Source organism: Cynocephalus volans, chromosome X (genome assembly GCF_027409185.1).
Source record: "Cynocephalus volans isolate mCynVol1 chromosome X, mCynVol1.pri, whole genome shotgun sequence".
Classification (NCBI taxonomy): domain Eukaryota; kingdom Metazoa; phylum Chordata; class Mammalia; order Dermoptera; family Cynocephalidae; genus Cynocephalus; species Cynocephalus volans.
The window spans coordinates 85,630,839-85,650,451 of record NC_084478.1 but is presented as its reverse complement, the minus strand read 5'-3'; the positions used below and the strand labels follow the sequence as shown (position 1 = coordinate 85,650,451).

The 19,613-nt window shown below is 35.5% G+C and overlaps 1 protein-coding gene across 1 annotated transcript in view; it reads right to left on the bottom strand.

Moving 5' to 3' along the window:
- ATP7A (ATPase copper transporting alpha) overlaps positions 1-17,311 on the bottom strand; it is a 79,521-nt gene extending 62,210 nt beyond the window's left edge. Inside the window, exon 1 of the mRNA XM_063085111.1 lies at positions 17,192-17,311. Within this exon, the coding sequence (XP_062941181.1) occupies positions 17,192-17,311 (120 nt within the window). The remainder of the gene's footprint in view (positions 1-17,191) is intronic.
- Positions 17,312-19,613: the final 2,302 nt, after the last annotated feature.

The window sequence follows — 19,613 nt, the reverse complement described above, 5'->3', positions numbered from 1 at the left end:
AACTGGTTCCCTTTGGGAAGGGGATTTTACTCTGTGCATGTGTTACTTTTTCAATAATAAAAAACTAGTTAATTTTAAGGGGAGAAAGAAATCTATTTATTGATCCATAGGAGGAATTTAGTAACTGATAACACTAGTGGTCACTTTTTTGAAGGATAGTCTGTATTAAGAGAATGGACTGCAGCCTTTATCTGAGTAAAGGGGAAAGGCACTCAAAAAGTTAGTGCTTTAAGTTTCAGGGATAGTGTAATTTGTTAATAAAGCATTAACCTTTGGAGTCATTCAGTACTCGTATCTAATTAAATTTGTTTTTCCATTTCCACTTTCAAAAAGGCCAAATAATCCCAGATAAAGATCTTTACATTATCTGCCCATTTTATTTTTCCCTTGAACAGACCACTGGGGTGATTAAATTAAACTTCAGGTTAATCCCTTTAAAGTCTACAGTCTTAACGTTGGCAGGACAAACAAGAATATCAAACTCATAATTTAAGACACAATTCCCAGAACGTTTTTAAATGCTAACACTGCAAAGGGAAAAAATCGTATTCTTTCTATTTATCCCAAAATTAGAGACTTCTTGACTATTCACTCTTCTTGCATTCCACTAATTATACCTCTAATCTGTTCCACTGTTGCATTTTTGAATAAAGCAAACTCACTCAATTTTTTATTTATTTTTTATTTCTTTAATTATTAGCATATTCATCATTACAAACCATAATACTTCCTCCTGCCCTCCACCCAACCTATCACTCCTCAAACCCCTCCTTCTATTCCTCCCATCACTAGTATCCTTAGGTTTACTCTCTCCTTCTGAAAGTTCAACGCAATACTGTGGTCTTTCCTCCCTACTTCCTTCCTTTCCTTCCTTTTCTTTCTTTCCTTCATTCCTTCCTTCTTAGCACCCATTTATGAGTGAGAACATGCAGTATTTCTCTTTCTGAGTCTGGTTTATTTCTCCAGGCTCATCCCTGTTGCTGCAAATGGCATAATTTCATTCTTTTGTATGCCTGAGGAGTATTCCATTGTGTATACATACCACATTTTCCTTATCCAGGTGTCCATCAATGAACATTTAGTTTGGTTCCATAGTTTGGCTATTGTAAATAAAGCTGTGGTTAACACAGGAGTGCAGGTATCCCTTCGACATGATGATTTCCATTCCCCTGGGTATATACCCAGAAGTGGGATTGCTGGATCATATGGAGGATCTATCTGTAGTTGTTTTATCCATACTGTTTTCCATAGTGGTTGTACTAATTTACAGTCCCACCAACAGTGCAGGAGTGTTCCCTTCTCTCCAAACCCTCGCCAGCATTTGCTATTCACCATATTTTTTACTATAGCCAGTCTAACAGGGGTGAGGTGACATCTCAATGTGGTTTTAATTTGCATTTCCCTGATGACTAGTGATGTTGAGCATTTTTTCATGTATCTGTTGGCCATTTGTATGTCTTCCTTTGAAAAATGTCTATTCATCTCCTTTGCCCATTTTTTAGTTGGCTTATTTGTTTTTCTACTGTGTAATTGCTTGAGTTCCTTGTACATGATGGATATTAATCCCCTGTCCGATGCATAGTTAGCAAAAATTTTCTCCCACTCTGTAGGTAGTCGTTCCACTCTGTTGTTTCCTTTGCTGTGCAGAAGCTTTTTCGTTTGATATAGTCCCATTTGCTTATTTTCTCTTTTGTTGCTTGTGCTTTCAGGCCCATGTTCATAAAGTCTGTGCCCGAACCTAGTTGCTGAAGTGTTTCACCTATATCTTCCCTTAGTAATTTTACAGTTTCAGGTCTTATACTTAAGTCTTTAATCCATTTTGAGTTGATTTTAGTATATGGTGAGAGATGCATATCAAGTTTCATTCTTCTGCATATGGATATCCAATTTTCCCAGCACCACTTTTTTTTTATTTGACCTACATTTTTTTTAAATTTTATTTTATCAATATACAATGTGGTTGATTATTGTGGCCCATTACCGAACCCTCCCTTCCTCCTCCCTCTCCCCCTCCCTCCCAACAACCTGATATCTGTTCCCAGCAAAACTTATTGAAGAAGCAGTCTTTTCCCCAATGTAGATTTTTGTTGCCTTTGTCCAATATCAGATGGCTGTAAACCTCAGGGGTGATATCTGGGTTCTAATCAATTCTGTTCCACTCATCTGAGTATCGATTTTTCTTCCAGTACCATGCTGTTTTGGTCATTATAGCATTGCAGTATAATTTGAAGTCAGCTATTGTTATGCTTCCAGCTTTATTTCTTTTTGCTCAAGATCGCTTTGACTATTTGAGGTTTTTTGTTGTTCCACATGAATGTTAGGATTGTTCTTTCTATGTCTGTGAAGAATGTCATTGGTATTTTGATGGGGATTGCATTGAATCTGTAGATCACTTTGGGTGGTATAGACATTTTCACAGTGTTAATTCTTCCAATCCAAGAGCATGGAATATCTTTCCATCTTTTTTTGTCCTCTTTAATTTCTTTCAGAAGTGATTTTTAGTTCTCATTGTATGTGTGATTATTGTGAATGGGCTTACTTTCTGTATTTCTCTTTCTGTTAGGTCATTATGTGAGTATATAAATGCAACTGATTTGGGGGTATTTATTTTGTATCCTGCAATGTCACTGAAATTATTAACCAGCTCTAGGAGTTTTTTCATAGAGTCTTTAGGTTTTTCTATATATAGTATCACGTCATCTGCAAATAGGGATAGTTTGAGTTCATCTTTTCCAATCTAGATGCCCTTTATTTCCTTCTCTTGCCTGATTGCTCTGGCTAGTACCTTCAGTAATATTTTAAATAGAAGTGGTGAGACTGGGCATCCTTGTCTTATTCCTGCTCTTAAGGGAAAAGACCTCAGTTTTTCCCCATTCAGAATGATACTGGCACTAGGCTTGTCACATATGGCTTTTATTGTGTTGAGATACTTTCCTTCTATAACTAATTTGTTGAGAGTCTTTATCATGAAGGTATGTTGAATTTTGTCAAATGCTTTTTCATCATCTATTGAGATTATCATATGGTTTTTGTCCTTGAGTTTGTATCACATTTATTGTCTTTAATATGTTGAACCAACCTTGCATCCCTTGAATGAATCCCACTTGATCATGGTGTATAATTTTTTTTTTTCATTTTTTTTTTTTAATTTTATTATGTCAATATACATTGTAGCTGATTATTGCTCCCCATCACCAAAACCTCCCTCCCTTTTCCCTCCCCCCCAACAATGTCCTTTCTGTTTGCTTGTTGTATCAACTTCAAATAATTGTGGTTGTTATATCTTCTTCCCCCCCCCCCGGTTTGTGTGTGTGTGTGTGTGTATGTGTGTGTGTGAATTTATATATTAATTTTTAGCTCCCACCAATAAGTGAGAACATGTGGTATTTCTCTTTCTGTGCCTGACTTGTTTCACTTAATATAATTCTCTCAAGGTCCATCCATGTTGTTGCAAATGGCAGTATTTCATTCGTTTTTATAGCTGAGTAGTATTCCATTCTGTAGATGTACCACATTTTCCGTATCCACTCATCTGATGATGGGCATTTGGGCTGGTTCCAACTCTTGGCTATTGTAAAGAGTGCTGCGATGAACATTGGGGAACAGGTATACCTTCGACTTGATGATTTCCATTCCTCTGGGTATATTCCCAACAGTGGGATGGCTGGGTCGTATGGTAGATCTATTTGCAATTGTTTAAGGAACCTCCATACCATTTTCCATAGAGGCTGCACCATTTTGCAGTCCCACCAACAATGTATGAGAGTTCCTTTTTCTCCACAGCCTCACCAGCATTTATCGTTCAGAGTCTTTTGGATTTTAGCCATCCTAACTGGGGTTAGATGGTATCTCAATGTGGTTTTGATTTGCATTTCCCGGATGCTGAGTGATGTTGAGCATTTTTTCATATGTCTGTTGGCCATTTGGATATCTTCCTTAGAGAAATGCCTACTTAGCTCTTTTGCCCATTTTTTAATTGGGTTGCTTGTTTTCTTCTTGTAAAGTTGTTTGAGTTCCTTATATATTCTGGATATTAATCCTTTGTCAGATGTATATTTTGCAAATATTTTCTCCCACTCTGTTGGTTGTCTTTTAACTCTTTTAATTGTTTCTTTTGCTGTGCAGAAGCTTTTTAGTTTGATATAATCCCATTTGTTTATTTTTCCTTTGGTTGCCCGTGCTTTTGGGGTCGTATTCATGAAGTCTGTGCCCAGTCCTATTTCCTGAAGTGTTTCTCCTATGTTTTCTTTAAGAAGTTTTATTGTCTCAGGGAGTATATTTAAATCCTTAATCCATTTTGAGTTGATTTTAGTATACGGTGAGAGGTATGGATCTAGTTTCATTCTCCTGCATATCGATATCCAGTTATCCCAGCACCACTTGCTGAAGAGGCAGTCCCTTCCCCAGTGAATAGGCTTGGTGCCTTTGTCAAAGATCAGATGGCAGTAAGTGTGTGGGTTGATTTCTGGATTCTCTATTCTATTCCATTGGTCAGTGTGTCTGTTTTTATGCCAGTACCATACTTTTTTGGTTATTATAGCTTTGTAGTATAGCTTAAAGTCAGGTAGTGTTATGCCTCCAACTTTATTTTTTTTGCTGAGCATTGCTTTGGCTATTCGTGGTCTTTTATTGTTCCATATAAATGTCTGAATAGTTTTTTCCATTTCTGAGAAAAATGTCTTTGGAATTTTGATGGGGATTGCATTGAATTTGTATATCACTTTGGGTAGTATGGACATTTTCACTATGTTGATTCTTCCAATCCAAGAGCATGGAATATCTTTCCATCTTCTTGTATCCTCTCTAATTTCTCTCAGCAGTGGTTTGTAGTTCTCATTATAGAGATTTTTCACCTCCTTGGTTAACTCTATTCCTAAGTATTTTATTTTTTTGGTGGCTATTGTAAATGGGCAGGCTTTCTTGATTTCTCCTTCTGCATGTTCACTATTGGAGAAAAGAAATGCTACTGATTTTTGTGTGTTGATTTTGTATCCTGCTACTGTGCTGAAATCATTTATCAATTCCAACAGTTTTTTTGTAGAAGTTTTAGGCTGTTCGATATATAGGATCATGTCATCTGCAAACAGGGACAGTTTGACTTCATCTTTTCCAATCTGGATGCCCTTTATTTCCTTCTCTTCTCTGATTGCTCTGGCTAGTACTTCCAACACTATGTTGAATAGGAGTGGTGAGAGTGGGCATCCTTGTCTAGTGCCTGTTCTTAAAGGAAAAGCTTTCAGCTTTTCCCCATTCAGGATGATATTGGCAGTGGGTTTGGCATATATGGCTTTAATTATGTTGAGGTACTTTCCCTCTATACCTAACTTATAGAGGGTCTTTGTCATGAATGAGTGCTGAACTTTATCAAATGCTTTTTCAGCATCTATAGAGATGATCATATGGTCCTTGTGTTTGAGTTTATTAATATGGTGTATCACATTTATTGATTTGCGTATGTTGAACCAACCTTGCATCCCTGGGATGAATCCCACTTGATCATGATGAATAATTTTTCGTATGTGTTGCTGTATTCTGTTTGCTAGTATTTTAGTGAGGATTTTTGCATCTATATTCATCAAGGATATCGGCCTGTAGTTTTCTTTTTTGGTTATATCTTTACCTGGTTTTGGTATCAGGATGATGTTTGCTTCATAGAATGAGTTTGGGAGATTTGCGTCCGTTTCATTGAAACTAATGAAAACAATGATACATCATACCAAAACCTGTGGGATACTGCAAAAGCAGTATTGAGGGGAAAATTTATTGCATTAAATGCTCACTTCAGAAGAATGGAAAGATGGCAAGTGAATAACCTAACACTTCACCTTAAAGAACTAGAAAAACAAGAACAATCCAATCCTAAAGTTAGCAGACGGAAAGAAATCATTAAGATCAGAGCAGAACTGAATGAAATTGAAAACCAAAAAACAATTCAAAAGATCAACGAATCAAAAAGTTGGTTTTTTGAAAAGATAAATAAAATTGACAAACCATTAGCATGGCTAACAAAAAAAAGAAGAGAGAAGACTCAAATAACAAAAATTAGAAATGAAAAAGGCGATATTACAACTGATTCATCTGAAATACAAGGAATCAATCGAGACTACTATAAACAACTATACGCCAACAAATTTGAAAATCTGGAGGAAATGGATAAATTTCTGGACACACACAAGCTCCCAAAACTGAACCGTGAAGACGTAGAAAATTTGAACAGACCAATAACAATAAAGGAGATTGAAGCTGTTATCAGAAGGCTCCCAACAAAGAAAAGCCCAGGACCAGATGGATTCACAGCAGAATTTTACCAAACATTCAAAGAGGAATTGACACCGATTCTTTACAAACTATTCCAAAAGTGTATAATTTTTTTAATGTGTTGCTGTATTCATATTGCTAATATTCTGTTGAAGACTTTTGCATCTATGTTTCATCAAGGATATTGGCCTGTAATTTTCTTTTTTTGCTGTGTCTTTATCTGGTTTTTGTATCAGAGTTATGTTGCCTTCACTGAATGAGTTTGGGAGCATGGCTTCTGTTTCAATTTTTTGGAATAGTTTGAGGAGAATTGGTATTACTTCCTCTTTAAAGGTCTGATAGAATTCAGCAGTAACGCCATCCAGACCTGGACTTTTCTTGGAAGACTGTTGATTACTGTTCAATCTCGTTGCTTGTTATTGGTCTGTTCGGGTTTTCTATCTCTTCTTGATTCAGTCTGGGTAGTTTGTATGTGTCTAGAAACTTATCCATATCTTCCAGGTTTTCATATTTGTTGTCACACAGTTGTTTATAATAGTCTCTAATGATTCTTCAGCTTTCTGTGGTATCGGTTGTAATATCTCCCTTTTCATTTCTAATTTTTGTTATTTGGGTCATTTTTCATCTTTTTTTTTTCTTCTTCATTTTGTTAACCTACCTAATGGTTTGTCTATTTTATTTATCTTCAAAAAAACCCCAAGTTTTTGTCTGGCTGATATTTTCTGTTGTTTTTTGGGTCTCTATTTCATTTAGCTCTGCTCTGACCTTAATTATTTCTTTCCATCTACTACCTTTAGGATTGGATTGTTGTTGTTTTTCAAGTTCTTTGAGGCGTAGTGTTAGGTTGTTTATTTGATGTCTTTCCGTTCTTTTGATGTAAGCATTTACTGCAATAAATTTGCTTCTTAGTACTGCTTTTGCAGTATCCCACAGGTTTTGGTATGATGTATCTTTATTTTCATTAGTTTCAAGAAATTTTTTGATTTCATGTTTAACTTCTTCTTGGACCCATAGGTCATTCAGGAGCCTATTGTTTAGATTCCATGTGTTTGTATAGTTTCCACAGTTTTGCTTGTTATTTATTTTCAGTTTTATTCCACTGTCATCTGAAAAGATACTTGGGAATATTTAATTTTTTTTTAATTTGTTGAGACTAGATTTGTCACCTAATATGCAGTCTATCCTGAAGAATGTTCTGTGAGCTGATGAGAAGAAAGTATATTTTTTTCTTGCTGGGTGAAATGTTCTGCATATCTACCAGGTCCAGTTGGTCTAAGGTGTAGTTTAAATCCTGTGTCTTTTTGTTCATTTATTGCCTGGAATATCTGTCCCATACTGAGAGAGGGGTGTTCAGATCATCCACTGTTAATGTATTAAGGCCTATTTCTTTCTTTATATATCTTGATGCCCCAGTATTGGGTGCATATATATTTATGATTGTCATGTCTTCTAGCTGGATAGATCCTTTTATCATTATATAGCAGCCTTCTTTGTCTCTTTTTATGTTTTTTGGATTAAAGTCTACTTTGTACACTATAAGAACAGGTATTCCTGCTCATTTTTTGTTTCCATTTGCATGGTATATCTTTTTCCATACTTTCACTTTTAGTCTGTGTGTGTCTCTACAAGTGAGGTGGGTCTCTTGAAGACAACATACACTTGGGTGTAGCTTTTTAATGCAGTCAGTCTGTGTCTTTTGAATGGGGAGTTTAATCCATTCACATTTAGGGTAGTTATTGACAGGTATTGTTTAATTCCTGTCATTTAATTGCTTTTTTGTTTAGATGATTTAAATATCTTATAATCACTACTTCCCCTTTTATTTCTCTTCTTCAACATTAGTTGGAAATTTAAGGTGGCATGATTTAGCTTCTTTCTGTTTCTCGCTGGCATTTTTGTTTTAATGGCGGGTTTTGCACTTTCTCATGTGTTTGTGGTAGTGGTCATCATTATTCAGATTCCAAATGAAGGGCTCCTTTGAGAATTTCTTGCAGGGCTGGTCATGTGGTGGTGAACTCCCACAACTTTTGTTTGTCAGGTAAATACACTATTTCTTCCTCATTTCTGTAGGAGAGCCTTGTTGGGTAAAGAATTCTTGGCTGTCAAGTTTTTTTCTTTTAGTATTTTGAATATATCATTCCACTTTCTTATGGCTTGTAGGGTTTGGGTTGAGAATTCTGCTGTTAGTCTGATGGGGACTCCCCTATAGGTGACTTGATGCTTTTCTCTTGCTGCTTTTAGAATTCTGTCTTTGAGCTTTGCAAATTTATCTATAACGTGTCTTGGGGAGGATCTTTTTGGATTGAATCTCTTTGGGGACCTAAGCTTCCTGGATCTGAAGGTCTATATCTCTCCCTACACCTGGGAAGTTTTCTGTTATTATTTCCTTGAATAGGTTTTCAATACCTTTTCCTTTCTCCTCTTCTTCTGGAATACCCACAACTTGGATGTTAGAGTGCTTGAGGTTGTCTGCTATGTTTCTTAGATTTTCCTGATTATTTTTCATTCTTTTTTCCTTTTTTTTTTTTTTTTGTCTGCCTGGGTTATTTCAAAAAGACCACCTTTGAGTGGTCTTTTTGAGAAAGATCTGAAATTCTTTCTTCTGCTTGCTCTATCCTGCTGTTCAAGCTCTCTGTTGTGTTTTTTATTTCATTCAGTGAATTTTTCATTTCTAAGAGTTCTGCTACACTCTTTTTTAAGGTATTAATCTCTTTGTAAATTTCCTCCTTCATATTCTGGATATTTTTTCTCATTTCATTATGTTCTCTAATTGAGTCTTCTTTTCCTCTTCGAGTTTTCTTAAGATCATTGCTCAGAATTCTTTCTCAGCCATTTCAAGGATTCCCTGTTCCATGGAGTCTGAAATTTGAGCATTACTGTATTCCCTTTAGTGGTGTCATATCTTCTTGTTTGTTTGTAGTTCTAGTATTTTCTCATTGACATTTGGTCACCTGGTAGAGGATTTACTTCTTCTGTTACTCTGAGGTTGGCTATGAGGATAAAGATTTCTTCCTCTACTTGCAGGCTTTACTGGTGACTCTTCTTACATCAGTGTAGTCAAGTGAGCAGTAGGTTACCTGTAGAGTGGCCCTGGCTGCTACTGTGGTGGTGAATTGTCCTTGCATGACAGTACGTGTGGTAATGGCTATATTCCAGCACCTTGGGTCCTGTTCTGGAAACTGTGGCCGTAGAATGAGTCCCCAGCACCATGCTCACCTCTGTACCTGCTGCAGCTGTGGGCACTTCCCTCCGGGCCCTCTGTCATTGTATTTTGATGGGGATTGCACTGAATCTGTAGAGTGCTTTGGGTAGTATGGGCATTTTCACAATGTTAATTCTTCCAGTACAAGAACATGGTATGTCTTTCCACCTTTTTGTGTCCCCTTTAATTTCTTTCAGTAGTGTTTTGTAGTTCTCATTGTAGAGAGCTTTCACCTCCTTGGTTAAATTGATTCCTAGGTGGTTTTAGGGGTTTTTTGGGTTTTTTTTTTTTTTTTTGGCAAACTATTGTAAATGGGCTTGCTTTCCTGATTTCTTTTTCTGCTAGTTCATTATCAGAGTACAACAGACATAAACAATGACTGCATATTGTAATGATGAATAAGCTAACTAAACTGATCTAACCACCACATATTCCATACAATTACTGAAAATCAATGTTGTACCCCACATGTATAATTAAAAAAAAAAAAAAGAAAACATCCACCCATAAGGTTCATTACCTAGCAGTAAGGATCTGTAAAATGGTGAAAGTAAATTGAATTTGTCAGAAAAAAAAAATCAAAAAATAAAAATGCTACTGATTTTTGGGTGTTGATTTTATATTCTGCAAGATTACTGAAATTGTTAATCAGCTCTAAGAGTTTTTTGGTAGAGTCTTTAGGTTTTTCTATATATAAGATCATGTCATCTGCAAACAAGGACAGTTTGACTTCATCTTTTCCAATTTGGATGCCCTTTATTTCTTTCTCTTGCCTGATTGCTCTCACTAGCACTTCCAATACTATGTTAAATAAAAGTGGTGAGAGTGGGCATCTTTGTCTTGTTCCTTTTCTTAAGGAACATCCATTCAGGATGACATTGGTGATTGGTTTGTCATATATGGCTTTTATTGTGTTGAGGTAATTTCCTTCTGTACCTAATTTGCTGAGACCCTTTATCATGAAAGGATATTGAATTTTGTCAAATGCTTTTTCAGCAGCTATTGAGATAATCATATGGTCTTTTTCCTTGAGTTTGTTGATGTGATGTATCACATTTATTGACTTTTGTATGTTGAACAATCCTTGCTTCCCTGGGATGAATCCCACTTGACAATAGTGTATAATTTTTAAAATATGTTGCTGTATTCTGATTGCAAATATTTGGTTGAGAATTTTTGCATCTAGGTTCATCAAGGATATTGGCCTGTAATTATCTTTTTTTGTTGTGTCTTTATTTGGTTTTGTTGATGTGGTGTATCACATTTATTGACTTGTGTATGCTGAACCATCCTTGCATCTGTGGGATGAATTCCACTTGATTGTGGTTTATAATTTTTTTTGATGTGTTACTGTATTCTGATTGCTAATATTTTGTTGAGTATTTTTGCATCTATGTTCATCAAGAATATTGGCTATTGGCCTGCAATTTTCTTTTTTGTTGTATCTTTGTCTGGTTTTAGTAGCAGAGTGATGCTGGCCTACCTCACTCAATTTAATAAAACAATTGCATTACTTCATTCCAAACACTATCAAGATCTCATTGACTTAGTCAAAACACTGCTCTCCTCAAAGCTGGTTTCTAAATTGACTATACATTAGTCTTAATTATAATCTCAGAAATTATGTTCCAAAAATTTTAAACCTTAACATTCTTTAAAAAGTGGTCAATATGTATGTACGAATATGTTGAGCTACATTCTCAATATAAATTATGTTTGGACAAAGACAATTTTCTATATGGTCCTAGAAAGAGGTGATCCACATTTTGTGGCCTCTGAAACTTAAACAATTTGAGGGGTCTTCTTTAAGAAAAGGAATTACAAAACCATAAATAACAAAATTCTGTACAAAAGTAAATATTTAGAATACATAAAATCACAAATTATAAAATTTTTTAAACTAACATACCATAAAATCCATAAAAATACAATTTTTATTAGCAATGCCTGATACATCTCTCTAATACTTTCTTTTCCTACATATTTGGCTGTATCTTCTTTGATTGGTGCTTTATTTGACAATTGCTTTGTAAAATCATTTCTATACAGAGAAAAGAAAGATAACTCAGTCTTTCCTCTAGATCAAACTGTTTTTTGTTAATGATAGTTAAGAAAAGTTCCTTTCAACATCTCAGTTGAACAATTAGTAGATTTTTAGAGCTATTGTCAAATTTGGGAAAACTATTGAGTTCTTTCATATATGAGCTATTAGATTTCAGGGCATTACAAGTTTACCTGTGCAGTGACTCATCTTATATATTCTTTGAATCGATAACACTCATTTACTGGTTTTACACTGGGCCCTACACCTTGACATGACACTGAGTGAGCTGGCACCACAGGAACTAGCGGTACTATCGGAAGCCATTCCTACATCAGAATTCATAGCAAAAACTTCACTATACACAGAAATTATTAAATACCACATATAGCCAAACAGCCTACTATCCCTAAACTAAACATATCCCCAACTCAACCTCCCTTATTCAATTCTCCAAAATGCTCATGGCTACTCCAATACTACCTAACACAAAGGGAAGTTGAAGTGAAAATGGAGTTAAAGGATTGTGGTTAAAATATTTTACTTTTGCAAATTATACAAAAACACACGACCATAAGAACACATTGCTAAGATTCCTTCCAGGGTCTTAGCAGGAGGTCAGTACAAATGAGGGGCTCTAAAACTTAAGCTTCATTAACTCCACAGTAAATCTGTCTCTGGGTCCAGGACACCTAACACTTAGTAACATATTTTTTAAAGGAAGGAAAAAAGAGAAAGGTCACTAATACACCCTGCATCATAAGGGCTTTTGACAAAAGGAGGAGAGGCAAAGCTGGAAAAGGCAAAAAGTATGTTTCCTTTTATTTTAGCAATCAAATTATGAATGTGCCCTGGAAAATATAGCCTTCAGTGTCTGTCACTGGGATTCATACAAATCACTGTTGATAACACAAAGTGCTTTCACATTATATTGCTGCTATTCTTCCTTTACAATGTAACCAAAATTGAATTGCATTTATCTGACCTTAAACAGACTTTATTAAGCAGTGGTGAATTCTGGGAAGAGGCAGTGGATATAGCAGCCTTACTTATGAATGGAGTGCAAATAGGCTATTTTGGGAAATAGGAATGTACTTTGAAATATCAAAGCAGAATCAAATCCTTTAGGTATACATGATATGTTGACAGAAACAAATATTCACCTAAAATAGCCTGCTAGACAAAGAGTTGGGAGTTTTGGAAAATACATTAGTTGTCAGTAGACAGTAAGTACATAAGTCACTTGGAGAAAAATTATGTGAACCAGTTTCTAGATGGTTAAAATATTTTTAACACAATTAGCACAGACACTACTATATAATTAGTAAGATTCAGCTTCTATTCTGGCCCCCAGCACCAGCCCTACCTTAGATCAAGTGGAGGAGGTTTAATTGGTTTCATCTGAGGATAAATCAAGTGAAGGTATCACACTTATTACTCACTGAAATTAAACAACTCATTTCTCAAGCTGTAGAACTGAAGGTTGCAGAGCTACTTTTGCTATTGTTTCATAATCAACAAACTGCAAAATATTAATCTAGTTTTTTCATAGTTATGATTAGTGAAAAAATTACAAAATGTTTTTATACATTTGAATATTTTGAAGATAAACTCATTTGAGAAAATCTGCAATACAGTAAATAAATAAAATAATTACCTGTCACCTATCAGTTTTTCCAACTTGGCTCTCTTCCCAAAGCAAATTAAAGGCAACTGCATCCTTGTTGGGAGGTGTGTGGGGGAAGAAGCAATGCAGGGTCCTCTAAGACTGGAGTTATGACAAGGTAAATGGTAAATACAAAAGAAATTTCTCCTTTTGGAGCATGTGAAAATTTAAAATTCATATCCAAGTATTCACATGGATGCCTATAGGATGGAAAACTTAGTGGAGGAGGTTTAATTGGTTTCATTTGAGGATAAATCAAGTGAAGGTATCATAGTTATTACTCACTGAAATTAAATAACTCATTTTTCAAGTTGTAGAACTGAAGGCATATTACACTATGTAAATAAAGCTTTTCTAGCCACAGCTATCATCATAGTCTTAGCAAATCAGAGTGTATAATCAACAAGTGAGAAACACTGCTTTCCCCCCCAGTTGACTTTGTCCTCTTTCACCAAGATGAATATGAAATTCAGACATGAGAAAAATCACCTACAGTTTCAGATTTGGAAAAGAATTTCCTACATATTAGCACCACACTTCACATGACTCTTGAATTAAGGAAATGTATCAACTCATAAAGAATCATGATATGCCAATTAGCCAATTTTTTTCTAATAAAAATCAGGCAAACTGAAGCCAATCTACTCAAGATCTTATGAGAAGTCAGAATCATAGACAAAAATACTGTAGAGACAAGAAAGTATAAATCCTGTACTTCACTGAAAAGCCAAAACCATTCTGAAATCTCTGAAGCATAAATGGATAAAAATTAATGTTTAGCTTAGGAATAATTTAAAAGCAAAGCTCCCATAAGTATCTGATCTGGAGAAACACAAAATATTCAGGTTCTATACACTTAAAAATATAATGACCTTATGATAATTAGAAAGAATCCATGGGATCCCTAATTTTAAATCTCGTGCTAAATCTGACATGCAGTTGGAGAAAGCTCCCTTTCTAATATTAATATCTATTCTGGGTAGTATGTCTAAAAACGTATTTTTTGCATGTGGATCTCAACTAGTCATGGAAAATCACTCTAGGATTGATGCAAACTGATCAAATTCCAAAGTGACATTAGCTTTCCACTATCACTGTAATGAACATTGCATAAAAGCAAAATTACAGAAAACCTCAAGCAAATAGAACCACCACCAATATAAAGCTGTTTTAATGAAGGTGAAAATTTAAATAATATACTGAAATGATTAGTATATTACACAAATGAGAACATAACTCAGCCAGAATGACACATCTTAGGATTGATTCATTAAGCCCTGGCAGTGAAAATAAACATGTTCAAGAATAAGTAACTCATAGTATATAATATTTAAGAAAAAGCTGCCATATATTATTGTCATTACAGTAGGAATCCTCAAACTTTTGGCAAGAAAGTGATATTGTTAATTTCTTTGGAACCTTAGATACAAGTTGGAGAGAAATTGGGGAGAACAGGCGTGGAACCAAACTCCAAACTGAATGAAGCATGGGAAAGAAGGCTAAAATTGGCTACACTACAGTCAGTGCCGAGAATCACAGAGTAGCAAGGAAAAGTGGGGGGAGTCAGGGCAGCAAAAAGGCTTGGAAATGGCAACTGGTGTGGAGATATACTAGGAAATTCCAATCCATTAGTCAAAGACATCTACCTTAACAGAGTATCCGATAGGCAGGAAGGCCTGGACCTACTCTTAGAAGCATAAGCAAAATACATTATCAGATCCATTTGATGAGAATGTCATGCAAATGAATGGCAAGGATTCTCCTGGGTGATGAGTATAGGGAGGTTCCTCATAATAGTCTTTCCACTTTTGTGTATATTTGAAATTGTTAATTCAAAGTAAGTATTCTTTGATCAAGTGGGACTTATCCTGGGAATGAATGGCTGGTTCAATATTTGAAAATCATGCCCCAGGCTCCCAAGTCGGGGCAGTGGGGGCTCAAGGGCCTCAGCCACACACCCCCAACATCCACAACCAGCCCAGCGATGACCACTGAGCCGCCACAGGAAGCACCATGGGCTCCCAAGCTGATCTGTAAAATGAGGAGGTTAGACTCTCTAAGTCATATCTAAGATCTCTTGCAGCTTTAACATACTATGCCTAGGTCAATAAATGAGCACAAAAAACATTAATATTTATTTTTACAGAATATGAGAGAGGATGATACCATTATGTTCCCTTTGGGATAGTCTTGTAGTGACCTTGGTACTTTGGGTGCTTGTGTTTAGGAGGTGCCAAGATGTTTAGCTTTTCTTATTTATTTATAATAATTATATGAGTAATTCATGCTCATTGCAGAAAAATTAGGATGTGCAGACATGAATTATAGGAGATGTCTTATGATGGCTTAACAAAAGTCAAGATGGATAAAGAAGAGATGTTGCCACATGTACTATTTGTGGCAGCCTATCAGTACAATAAGAAGTTCAAGTTCCACAATAATAGTCGGTACTTTGAAGTATGTGTTAAGAATTCAATAATGATGGGCTTGCCAGTTAGCTCGCTTGGTTAGAGTGTGGTGCTAATAACTCCTAGGTAAAGGGTTCAGATCCCCATACCAGCCAGCCACCAAAAAGAAAAAAAAAAAAAAATTCAGAAATGAGTATTGCTTCACAGTATTTCTGTGAAAGATGTAGAACTATCAACATAATTTTGCAGATGAGGAATAGGCCTGACAGAAAAGTGGCTAACAAATGAGCTATTCAGGAACTTACTTTGGTTGTAGTGTCATTTTCATTTTTTATTTTTGTGAAGAAATTCTGCTGTGATGAGATATTCCATTTTAAATTTTCTGATTTTTCTCACTGATGCTTTCCTGAATGCTGGGAGGATTGTGATGAATGCTTACTCTGCTAACGCTGACATATAGTGTATTCTTCTGCACTGCCCTAGTGTTGTTGTATAACAAACAATGTTTGGAGCATCTAATTTAATAACAAAATAATCTATATTCCACTGTGCCTAAAAAGCACAACATTCAAAGTCCATTTCTCTCTCTCTCTCTTTTTTTTTTTTTTGACATGATGGGTGTGCACTGGTAATAAAAAACAAAATGCTGCAGTCCAGTGTTATGAGTGGCACTCAAGGCATGTTAAATTGTAACTGTATCACTGTGCTTTGTACTGTGGCAAGCAACAGTTTGAAGCAATGAGAGCACCACATCTCTGTTGTAGTGAAAAAGCAGCCATAAACAATACATAAACTAATGAATGTAGCTACATTCTAATAAAACTTTACTTACAGACACAGAAATTTGAATTTCATATAATTTCCATGTGTTCTTAAATATTAGTCTTTTAATTTTTTTTTTCAACCACGTAAAAATGTAAAAATCATTCTTAGCTTATGAGCCATATGGAAGCAGGTGGCAAGCTGGATTCAGCCTACAGGCCATCATTTCCCAAAACCCTGCCATATACACATGAAAATTTTTAAGATAACCACAGGCACCTCCTGCAGTCTCCATAAGGCTCTTTTATAATCTGAACTGCATCTTCACCACAGTACACTTAGAATGCTGTTGATGCATAAGGAATGTTAAATAATAATGTAGTCTTCCTTGGCATACCGTACAAGGTATACCAGTTATTTTCTAGACATTTTCACTTCAATTTTTAGTCGCAAAAACAATAATTGCCGTGCTGTAAAGGAGAAAGTAAACCACCAACTCATTTTCTGAAAACATATTTTAGTTCAGTATGAGATTAAGAATAACAAAAAGTATGAGTATATAAACATTTACACACCTATAAAATATAAACCTATAAATATACAACCACAACTATGTCCAAAATTCCATGTTGATGATGTTTTTAAATTGAAAAAAATATTTTTTTTTTCTTTTTTCTTTTAAAGAGTAATTAACAGGCCAAAGAAAACTTATTTAGCTTTAGGGTTTGAAGTGCAATAGTCTTTATTGCCAAATGTGTCGGTGTGTCTGCTTCTATCCCAGTGTTAGAAGTAATTTCCTAGCAGAATTCTAGTCAATGGCATTCAACTTCACTAATTTCCAAAAAGTAACTTACTTTAATGTGATGTACACCATTCATTTTTCCAATCTGTTGCTCAATCGTCCAAACACAGGAATTGCATGTCATTCCTTCAACAGAGATGGTAACAGAATTCACACCCATACTTGGATCCATTTTGACTTCTTCTTTACATTCCTGTTAGAAACAATAAACTCATTGATGTCAGCCATGGAAATATTTCTTCAACTTCTCTCCCCCCTCCCCAACTGAAAATGTGCTAGTAATAAAATATGGTCAGCATTCTTTTTCACTTGTTTAGGAAAAAATTTTCTTCACCTTTGATGAGGTAAAGGAAAGTTGTTTCTATGACTACACTAACTTTTCTTTTGTTGCCGCCATTCATTTTTAAAATGTAAAAATCAAAAACATTCATCACTAGGCCCACCTCTCTTGGTCTTAATTTCAACTAGCACTAATTCTGAAATGATTGTAATTTATAATGTAACTTGATCTGAAATAGACTGATAATTATTGTCTATTTGTATTACTTACCTTTAAAGTTACGGCTAAAGCTATTCCAAATGCAATAAATTCAGTTATATCCACTTCTTAAGAAACTAGTGTTAAAGTATTACCTATCTTTACATAGAAACTTACATTATCTATTCAATATAAAAGAATACATTTTGTCCACTTTTTATTTTGTTGTTTTTTGGTTTTGGCAGCTGGCCAGTATGGGGATCCGAACGCTTGACCTTGTTGTTACAGGCAGCGTTCTAACAAATTAAGCCAACCAGCCAGTCCACCACTTTATGTTTTTAATGACTTGAAGCAGCCTTTGTCCAAGGTGAAAAAATCATAAACCACACTGGCAAAGATTATCATGTTCTGAGAATCTATAATTTGCGAACAATCTATATGTAAATATAAGCTATCATTGCTCTGAGAAACTCCATCTTCCTTTACTCAAACCAGCTACTGCCATTAGGACAAAATCTGAATCACTGAATTAATCTTAGCAGAATAAGGGAAGAAGTAGTAGAAATGAATTAGTTTAGAGGAGCTAGAAAAAATTACTCCAGCTCAAAAAAATTTCTCTATACTGCCTGACTTTTCTACTGCACAAAATTTCATGATTTAGATATTATTTATGCTAATGTGTATCTCCCCCTTTTCCCAAATTTTTATTACGAAAAATTTCAGCCATACATAAAAGCTGAAATAGTATAATGAACATCTGTATATCCTTTCATTAACTCAACAGTTAACACTTTGCTATATCTGCTCTATTTTTTTCTAAACTATTTGAATGTAAGTTTTAGAAATCATAATACTTCAGCATGCATTTCCAAATAAGGACTCCTACATAACCACAGCAGCATTATCACAGCTAAGAAAATTAATAATTATACATTATATAATGTCCATTTTCTATTTAAATTTCCCAAAATGTTCAAAGAATAGCCATTACACCTTTTATTTTTCCCAGTTCAGGATCCAGACAAGGTTCACACGTTGTTTTTGTTGTTATGTCTCTTTTGCCTCATTAAATCTCGAACAGCCCCCTCCATATCTCTTTTATCCCATGAAATGATTTTTTGAAGAATCCAGTCAGCTGTCTTGATAGCCATTGTATCTTCTTTTAAACATATAAACTCTTCTTTCATAGTTAGGTGACTGACAGTTGGAATTATACCTCTTAATACTGCTATCTACTGCTACGGTTTGAATGTGTCCCCTCCAAAAGTTCATGTACCGGAGCTTGATTCCCAGTGTGGCAGTGTTGAAAGGAGGGGCCTTTAAGAGGGGATTGGAATGTGAAGACTATGCTCTCATGAATGAATTAATCCTTTCGTGGAGTAATGGGTTAATGGACGAATGGTTATCATGGGAGTGGCACTAGGGGTTCATAAGGAGAGCAAGTGAGCACGTGCTCTCACCCAGCCCTTGTGATATGACACCCTGCTTTACCACAGGACTCTGAAGAGAGTTCCCACCAAGAAGGCCCTCACCAGATGTGCCCCCTTGGACTTTGGACTTCCCAGACTCCAAAACTGTAAGAAATAAATTACGTTTTCTTATAAATTACCCAAGTTCAAGTATTCTGTTATAAGCAATAGAAAACTAACACATCTACATAAGGTCAGTTATTAAGAGAGAACAAAAGCCCAGATAGGACAGAAAAGGCAGGTAATTGTGAGCAAAGGACACTCGGGATGAAGGGAATAAGATGGGCCCAGGTGTAAAGTCCAAAGTGGGTTTACTTAAGGCAAGCATAAAGGTATTAGGGGCTTGGGAGAAGGTCACGGGGAATCAGTTCAAAGGTATGAAAAGGGAAGCAGAAGAATGTCTACAACAAACAGATCCTATCAAAATTTTGACAAAGGCTGGTTCTATGCCTAAGAAAGGAGACTTCCTCATTCTTCTTCCAGCACATTCCTGCCTGCCTCCAGGACAGCACTCACAGTTAGCACTA